The 9,573-nt window shown below is 42.5% G+C and overlaps 1 protein-coding gene across 1 annotated transcript in view; it reads left to right on the top strand.

Annotated features, from left to right (window-relative positions):
* Positions 1-4,485: 4,485 nt before the first annotated feature.
* The window catches only part of RECK (reversion-inducing-cysteine-rich protein with kazal motifs), a 61,533-nt gene continuing 56,445 nt past the window's right edge, over positions 4,486-9,573 (top strand). The window contains exon 1 of the mRNA XM_014941003.1: positions 4,486-4,539. Within this exon, the coding sequence (XP_014796489.1) occupies positions 4,516-4,539 (24 nt within the window). The 5' untranslated portion in view covers positions 4,486-4,515. The remainder of the gene's footprint in view (positions 4,540-9,573) is intronic.

Raw genomic sequence — 9,573 nt, 5'->3', positions numbered from 1 at the left:
GGGGGAGGGAAGGCGAGGCGAGGCGTCTCCGCGGGTCTCTCTCCAACAACATGGCGCAGTAGCGAGGCCGTCCGCGGGGTGCCGAGCCTTGAGGCGGGGGGGCGGCGGCGTGCGAGGGGACGGGGAGCGGCCCGGCGCCGCCGGTTTGGGGGAGAAGCGGGGGGGACGGCACCTCGGCAGCCGCTGCTCCCCGCACCTGCCCCACGGGAGCGGGAGGCCGCGGGGTGGCGGCAGGTGAGGGTCGGGGGCGGCTCCTTCTCGGTGTCGGTCCTCTTCCCGTTAGCTCGGTGTCGGTTACCGTTATTCCCCTCTCCCCGCCCCGCCTCCCCGTGAGGAGCACGGGGCTGAAATAGCGGCGGTGGGGAGGTGCGGGGGTACAGCTGTCCTTCCCGCATCCCGCCTGGCAGCCCTTGGTGGGGATGGATGGACCCCCTTCTCTCACCCCACCGGGTTACTGGGATCTGTGCCTCCGGTTGTCATGTTGGCAATGGGTAAAATCCCTAAGACGGTGGTTTGGAATGGGGAAGACCTGGTGTCTGGCTCCAAATGGGTCAAAATCCAACTTCGGGATTGCCACGTGAAATGTTAGAGCAGCTCTTAGTGGGGATGGATGGACCCCCTTCTTTCACCCTGCTGGGTTACTGGGATCTGCACCTCTGGTTGTCACGTTGGCAACAGATAAAATACCCAAGACGGTGGTTTGAACTGGAGAAGACCTGGTGTCTGGCTCCAAATGGGTCAAAACCCAGCTTTGGGATTGCCACATGAAATGTCAGAGCAGCCCTTGGTGGGAATGGACGGACCCCCTTCTCTCACCCCACCAGGTTACTGGGATCTGCGCCTCTGGTTGTCACGTTGGCAACGGGTAAAATACCCAAGACGGTGGTTTGAACTGGAGAAGACCTGGTGTCTGGCTCCAAATGGGTCAAAACTTGCCTTCGGGATTGCCACGTGAAATGTCAGAGCAACCCTTGTGTCCCAAGGCTCGTGTTCCTTGTGGCTTTGCTAGCATTTTAAGTGAGAAGAACGATACTGAACAAGGTATTGAATTTTTTTTAAAGTGAATGCAAGGTGTTAAATAGAGTAGTGGTAAAATAGTTTCCTGCTTTATTAAAGTTGTGATAGTGGATAACTTCTCGACAGGACCGAGAAAGAGTAATGAAAAAAGAAGGCAGCACAAACAGAGATATGGGCAAACAGCTTATAATAAATGGATCACCTTGGCCATGCTGTCATGGGAATGGAAAATACAAAATATTTAAGATTTTAAAGCAGAAGACTGTAATCACTGAGGCACTTGTGGCATTTCATTGTTGTTCTGTAGCTCTTGATTTCTAATGAGGCATGATTTTAGGAAGAAGGCAGTAAAAAGATAGCAGACGAAATATGACATACTCTAGCCCAACTTTCCTGTGATAAACCTACTCGTATTGCAGATAGCAGATCTTATCAAAGAGGGAAATGTAGATATTTCATAGTTGTACATGAATAAAATTGGATTTTATTATTTTTTTTTTGCAAAACTAGAGAAAGTGGGAATGAGAAAGTAAGGGATTGACCCAAAGAGACGTCATAAAACATTTCAGAAGAGATTAACTGGAAAGAGAACTGAGGAATTGTGTTTGGAATGGGCATTGTTAATAACTCCTGTTTCTGACTTAAGCACTAAAGATTACTCTGGGCAAGTTGAATTTGCTGCTAATTCAAGATACCATCAGCTAATCATGGTTATTTAATTCCTTTTGTACAAAATCCTGAAGTTTGGTATATTGCTAGTTCACTGTTACACTCTTTGGTATAATAAGACTTGAAATTCAGCAGTGGAAGTGATTGAGAAGAACTATCCTGGATGTGTGTTAGCTCATCATAGGAGGGTTGAAAGCCACTGAAAACTAAGGAATAGAAGGCCACAGAGTATTAAATAGTCTATGTAATGGAGTGTTTAATGAAATGTTGCCTAAGATATTAATGAACTCAAATTGTGGTGACATAGACAGTTAAACCTATGGATTGTCACCTAAGCCAAGGTCTATTCTCTTTTATAGGCTAAGAACTCTGAATTCTTTGGCCTCTGAAATGTAGCAGTTACTCTCAATAAAAATTTATATAATGAAAAATTTCTGGGACTGAGAGTGAAACAAAAAAACAAAACCATGATTGAGTAGCCAGTATTTCTGTTTGTAAGTAAAGCCTATGTTTAGGTACGTTTGGTTGGTTGTTGGTTTTTTTTATTATTTATGAGAATTAATTTGCTGGGTATTTTTTCCTTGTGAACCTGAATGTTTTCCACAGCACTGTGTCAATGTGTGTGCAGTCTGATTGCACAGGCACTGAAATCTAGAAACGTTTCTGAAAAAATAAGTGCAACTCTTGCCTTGAGAAAAATTGTCTGTTCTTCAAAGTTAATAGTTTTTATCGTTGTTATGCATTTCTAATGCCATGGCTTTGTAACAGGACTAAGTGTAAAGCAAGGCTTTTTCAGTAATAGCTGAGGTTTGACCATGCTGGAGCCTGTTCACGATGAAGTTGATTTTTGGCCCAGATCAGTTTATTGAACATAGGACAGGAAAACCTGCAACATCCCATGTGTAGCCCTCAAATCAGAAAGATTTTTTTTTTTTTTTTTTAAGCCATCTGTGTCATATCTCAGTCCTTTCCTGCCATGGTAGAAAATTGGCAAAAATACATTGAAGTCAATTGTACAATTTCATTCTTTCATCATGCCGTAAGCAGGATTTTGGTGCTGTCCTCATTTGTTACAGGCATTTTGCTAGGCTGTTTTCAATTATTAATGAAAACTTTCACCAGTTACAAGTCCTACTTTGGTTTCTCTCCTCTCCTGCTCAGGAATGATAGATTTCTGCATTAAAATACAGCTCAATCCTGTAGTAGCTGTCTTAAATTTTGACTGTTTCAGGCAGCTTTTTCAGTGATTCCTCCCCCCCCCCGACCTCCTCCCCAGTTCCTCAATATTTTCAGGCTGAAATTTTCTTTTCTTTTTTATTGTCACTGCAATATTTGTGAGAATTTTGGGTTTGATGGTGGTGGATTCTTTTGGGTTTTTTTTAGTTGGCCATCTTCTTGTAACAGCTATAAGTTTTCAGATGAAAACACATGGAAGTGGTGAAATTATCAAGGAATTTACGCCCAAGATCCCTCTTACTGTTTCAGTCAAAATCTATTTAGTAACTAGAGATTGTGAAATGCAACTTTGTATGTGTGGTATCATTGTACGTTGTTATTATGTTGAGTTGGTGTGATGGGTAGTTCAGATCCATTTGAGTAGAACTCTGTAATCATTAAATGATCCTGTGCGTGAAGACGCGTGTGGAAGAAAAAGCTTTGAAGGAAATGTTTCTCTGTCAGTTTTCTAATACACTGTTCCAAACACTGGGCAGTAAGGATGAAAATTAATATCAAGGAGTTGTTCAGTTAACTTTATATTCATAGAATCATAGAATTGTCAAGGTTGGAAGGGACCTTTAAGACCATCTAGTCCAACCATCAACCTCACTCTGATAAAAACCGTCATTAAACCATGTCACTATGTCGTATGTCAACCCGTCTTTTAAATACCTCCAGGGATGGTGCCTCAACCCCTTCCCTGGGCAGCCCATTCCAAGGCTTAATAACCCTTTCAGTGTAAACATTTTTCCTGGTATCCAATCTGAACCTCCCCTGGAGCAACTTGAGGCTATATTGACCAAACTTAACTCTGAACTAAGGAAATATTTGGATGCTAGGGGAAACAAAGCACAACAAAGTGTAATGCTAGAAATGCTGCTTTAAACCTTGGTGTTTTGTGACATCTCAGTATTTCACTTCTCATTTGTTTTCCTGTTGATACGTTCATATCTGGGTTTGCTTGATGACTTCCATCTAGTCAGGTAAAACCACTCTTAATCATCACAGAATGACATGGGGTTGGAAGGGACCCCTGGAGATCATCTCGTCCAACCCCTCTGCCAAAGCAGGTCCACCGAAAGCAGGTTGCACAGGAACGTGTCCAGGTGGGTTTGGAATGTCTCTGGAGAAGGAGACTTCACCACCTTCCTGGGCAGCCTCTTCCAGGGCTCTGCCACTCTCAAAGTGAGGAAGTTCTTCCTCATGTTTAGGTGGAACTTCTTATGTTCCAGTTTGTGCCCATTTCTTCTTGTCCTGTCCCTGGGCACCACTGAAAAAGACTGTCCCCATCCTCCCGACACCCAGCCTTTAAGTATTTATAGGCGCTGATCAGATCCCCCCTGATCCATCCATCACTAGTGGAACAATTAGCAGTTTTGATCCAAGTTTTTTAGAAGACAGAGTTCAATGAGCAGCCTGTGTTCCTGCTCCGACTTCCTTTTCCACCTCTTCCTAACTGGTTCTTGCACTTTCCAGATTCTGTGAGATGATTCAAGTGGGCTCTTCTGTTCAGAAGGGATAGTTAAGTGCTTCAAGTCTTTTAAATATCTTTTTCCCTCTCCCTGCTTTTCCATAGGCTTGTCTTGTTGTTACCATGCAAAGGAGAACTTAATGTGCCGGGATGTCTGTGAACAGGTAAGCTTGTTTTAAATTTGGCTTATCCCTCAGAGTTGAAATCATGCCCCTAAACAATGTTGTAGCAAGATTAGGGTTATAAGGCGATGGTTTTCTGTGTGAATACTATGGGCTATTCATGAGATGTAATATTATTGTTATTTAAATGAGAACTTAAACCTTTAAAACGGTGGTCCTCGTTCCTCTCATAGTGGAAAATAGGTTCTGCTGACGTTGAGGAAAAATAGAGATACAAATCTGAGGTCAGGCTTTGGTCAAGAAGTGATAAACATGTTAGGAAATGGGAGGGGTGAAGGCATTTTACTTGATTTCTGGATCTTTTGTGTTTCCAAGTTTTTGCGAATTTAAAATGAAGAACAAGATATTGGTACTGTTTTTTCTTCCTGCCACTACTTATTTCTTAGCTAAGCATCCAAGATACTCATTATGATATATAGCTTTGTGAATTCAGCAAATATTTGCTTACTGACTCCGTTCATAAGTTAATAACAAAGAGCTGTTTGTACTTAAATTCAAGCTTGGAAAAATACTTTTCCACAGCTTATGTTCAGATTTGTACCTTTGGGTAGTATGTTGTACAGCTTTGTGTGTATATTTATAAAAATTTTACATCAGTAAAGCATACATACCTTTTTATGTTAAAATTGTGTCCTGAAATCATGCCTGCCCCCTTTTCTTGTCTTCATTACCCGCTTTGGGGCTATCCAAAACTGAAACCTGGTTATGATTAAGTTTGTATTTATCTGTGATTGTACTAACAAAGCTTTTAGATTAAATTGCACTTCTCCCTCCCTGATATATTTATAGAATGCAACCAAACCCCCTTTCAGCTTTTCTGTTTTTAGGCCAAACAAGGAAAAGTCTTACAGTCTCTTTGCATAAAATACTCTCTCAATTCCTATAATTATTCTTGCAGCCCTTCCAGCATAAGTTTATCTCTTTGAATACAGGTAAGCAAAACTGTACACGGTATTATGAACAAAAGTATAAAAATTGTGTTGAAACTTACATGTAAGAGAAAGAGATCCATTACTGTACACAAACAAATTTAATTGGCAGGTTTAGTAGCTACCTTAGAGGGCATTTGGAATAATCTGTCCAATTCATTCCTCTGTTTCATCAGTTTGCAGTTCCTACTTTATCATGTGAATTCACGTTAGCCCTTCATGAATGGCCTTGAGCTTTTTACTGTCAAATTTCATCCCATTCCTGTTATACTAATTTTAATTATTGTGTAGGGTTCTTTGTGGTTTTTTGTAAGATGTTCTGATCTTGCATTATCGGGATGATCTCTCTCTACTCGGGTAATCAGCATATTCAGGGTCTTTGTGGTGAGAGGTCTAGAAAATGCCTAAAGCAAGACTGGAGCCCTTCAAATTGTTCTAGAAGGAACTGTCTTAGTTACCTCAGGCTGGTAGCATCATTTTGTGAATGACCCTTTGATATAAGCCAACAAACTGGCTGATGGGGCTGTCTACTAACTTTTTCCTTTTTCTCGTGTTCTGTAACTTAACCATTTTGTGCAGCATGATTCAAATGATTTGTCTTTGTTGGAATACATTCCATTTTGGGGTGTATTATTCGATACTTACCCCCTTGTCTTAAATGTAAAATTTGTAGGATGGAGGTTTACGTATGTGGATGGTGACTGTAAGGGAAGAGTTTGCTGAAAGAGTTGCCATTTTCTGACTTTCCAAACACCTTCTCTGAAATATTTGCCATGCGCTTGTTATCTCCTCTGTACCACCACACTGTACCATCCTGACATGATAATTTCTTTAATAATAACACAAAAAAATGTTTTCCTCCTAGACTTGGTAGTTTGTACCATAAAACAATTAAGTTGTTTGCTAGGGCCAGCAGAGAAAGAGGGCAGGCTTGTGCCCCATATTTCTATTTAAACTGCGCTTAGGGAATGCGAGTGACCAAGGTGGGGTGCACAGACAGGAATTTGGGTGTTAACCTGGCTCTTTGTTGTGGAAAGGGCCAGCAGGAGGTGCAGATGTACGTCTTGAGACTGTGTGCACCTGTATGTCCAGAAGGACAGTCTCTGGCACTGGCTGGGACAACCACTCATGACGTGTTAGAGGTCTTGACCAAGAGGGAGCTCTTGAGGAAGAATGCATCCACCCAAGTCTTGGACTGCATGGAAAGGATGGTGTCTCTCCTTGAGTCAATGACACTTAAACTGTGGTAATCATGCTCTGGTCAGCTTCCTGAACTGTCAGCTAAAGCAACTGAGGATAGAAGCATTGCCTCAGTGTAAATGGGAGCTAAACAAGCTCTTCATGGAGAACCTTCAAGGGCAGTAGCATGAACTATGCATTGCGTGGACAGAAGGATGGCCGGAGTCTATGCTTAGTGGAGACTAACAGTTGGTGACTACTGACAGCAGGAAGAAGTTCCTTGGCCTGTCTTTTGATATGCTCTTAAAGGATTTGGGTCCTTAAAAGAGGTAAGGAAGAACAAGCAACATCAGGGAGTCATCTTGACCTAGTCAAATGGATGTAAACAGTGCCACTAGGAGAGAGGCTTCCTTCTGCAAGGGATGGAAGTACTGATCTGCAGATGTGACTTGCTGTCTAAGGTCGTTTGGTTTTTAGGGACTCGGATACAGGGTGTTCCAGAAATTGCAAGGTTTTTTTGACCCTCAGACTATTAGCCATGGGCTGCTCACGGGCACCAGTAATACCATTGAGGGAGGCCTTGTGTGGGTAAAAGGTAACTACAGCCCAAGGATGAGGGTGAAGGGTGCAGGAGACCCAGTGGTGTTCTCCTTGATCCTGCCAGTTAAGGAAGAAGGCTTGATAAGGGATTCTGCTAACTTGTAATTCAGCTACTTTAAGAGAGCCCTTTGAAAAAGAAAACCTGTGTTACAGATCTGTTTGCCAACTAACATGATTCAAACCTCTAATTATTTTGCATTTTTAGCAAGTATTATTCCAAGCTTAGATTCATTGTCACCTCCTCGTGATTATTTGATTGTCTGTCAGATACTGTAGCAAGGAATTAGTGAGCCTGTCTTTCTCTAATTGATATTTTTTTCATAAGTTTATTTTTGGGAAGTTTCACAATTATAAGGTTCCTGGCAGCATTCATATCTGTACCACTCCAAAGATCTCTATCCGGATCCTCCTCCAAGCTTAAGAATCGTCCATCCCTGTCCTCAGGAAAACATGTTCATGTTTCAAGAGTCTGGCTTGGCTAAACAGAGAAGTTGTAAGCAAACTTCAATGCAGAAAGACAGTATAGAGAAGATAGAAGCAGGGAAAGGTTGTAAAAGAGGAATTTAGAAAGTTTGCCTGGGCATGTAAGGTTATACTGGGAAAGAAAGCTCAACTGGAGTTGAGACTTGCAGAGGATGTCAAGGGCAACAAGGCGTGCTATGGCAGTAGTTACAGGCTGAAGAAGGAAAATATTTAGTGTCAGCAAACAGATAAGACAGAGGTAATGAATGCCGCCTTTCCTGAGTATTAACAAGGTCTCCCAGTCCCCTGTGCACAGAGATGGGGTTCAAGGAGGAGTTCTACCTGTAATAGGTGACGGTTGAGTCAGGAATTACTTGAGAAAATTTGGTCCATACAATTCCGTGGGAGTAGACAGACCGTATCTGAGGGTGCTGAGAAAGCTGGCTGGTCTCTCAGCAAGGTTGCTATATATCATCTTTGAAAGGTTGTGGAATCTGGGAGAGGTCCCCAATGACTGGAGAAGGTCAAACAATTTACACATCTTTAAAAAGAAAAAAAAGTAAAAAGTCCCCCAAAGGACAGTTCCCAATCCAACAGGCTACAGGCTGGTCATCTCCTCTTAAATCCCTGGGAAAACTATCGACAGAGTCCTCTCGGAACACATTTCTGAGCAAGCAAGGGGTAAATTATGCCTAACAAACCTGTTTGCCTTTGATAATAAGGCTGGATTTCTGGATGAGGGGAAGGAAAGGAGTGGATGTCATTTGTGTTGACGTTAACAAGACCTTCAACACTGCCTCCCTCAATATTTTTGTATCTAGTTTAGGATACTATGGTTTTGATGGGTGGACAACTAGATGAGTGAAAAAATTGGCTGGATAATCAGGCTCAGAGATAGAGGTTAGTGGGTCCTACTCCACCTGCAGGCTAATAAGAAGTGGAATACCACAGGAGTCTGTTTTGGGACCTGTCATGTTTAACATCTTTATCATGACTTGGAGGAGGTGACAGATTTTGCTCCTGTTGAGTCTTCAGGCAATACCAAGCTGGAAGGAAAAGTTGATAATCTTAACAGCAGGGCTGTCATCCAGAAGGACCTGGACAGATAGAAGGAATTGGCCAACAGGAACTTTATGAAATTCAGCAAGGACAAAAGCAAAGTCCTGCACCTGGGAAGAAAGAATTGCTTGTACGAATTGGAGATTGATTCGCTAGGGAGTGGATTTGCTGAAAAAGGACCCGGGGTACTGGTGTACTGGTAGTAAGCTGAACATGAGCCAGCAGTGTGCCCCAGCAATAAAGAAGGCATCCTGGGCTATATTAGCAGGAGCATAGCCAGTAGGTTTAGAGAGATTATTCTCCCCAGTTAGTCAGCCAACACTTGCTGACCCCATCTAGAATACTGCATGCTGTTTTGTTCACCCGTTACAAGAAAGACATGAGTTAACTGGAACAAGTTAGCAAAAGCACCAAGGTGATCAGGGGCCTGGAGCACGTGCCCTCTCTGGAGAAGCTGAGGGAACTGCCTTTAGCCTGCAGAAGAATGAGCACCTCAGAGCAGCCTTCTGATACATATAATAGAATCATAGAATCATCTAGGTTGGAAGGGATCTTTAAGATCATCTAGTCCAACCATCAGCCTAACTCTGACAAAAAAATAAATAAGCAATAAAAAAAAAAAAATAAATCACTAAACCATATTCCCGAGGACCATGTCAACCCGTCTTTTGAACACCTCCAGGGATGGTGCCTCAACCACTTCCCTGGGCAGCTTATTCTAATGCTGGATAACCCTTTCTGTGAAGAAATTTTTCCTAATATCCAATCTAAACCTCCCCTGGCACAA

This window comes from Calidris pugnax, unplaced genomic scaffold (genome assembly GCF_001431845.1).
Source record: "Calidris pugnax isolate Ruff unplaced genomic scaffold, ASM143184v1 scaffold8, whole genome shotgun sequence".
Taxonomy (NCBI): Eukaryota; Metazoa; Chordata; class Aves; order Charadriiformes; family Scolopacidae; genus Calidris; species Calidris pugnax.
The sequence above is the reverse complement of the archived record's forward strand: the minus strand, read 5'-3'. Positions and strand labels throughout refer to the sequence as shown.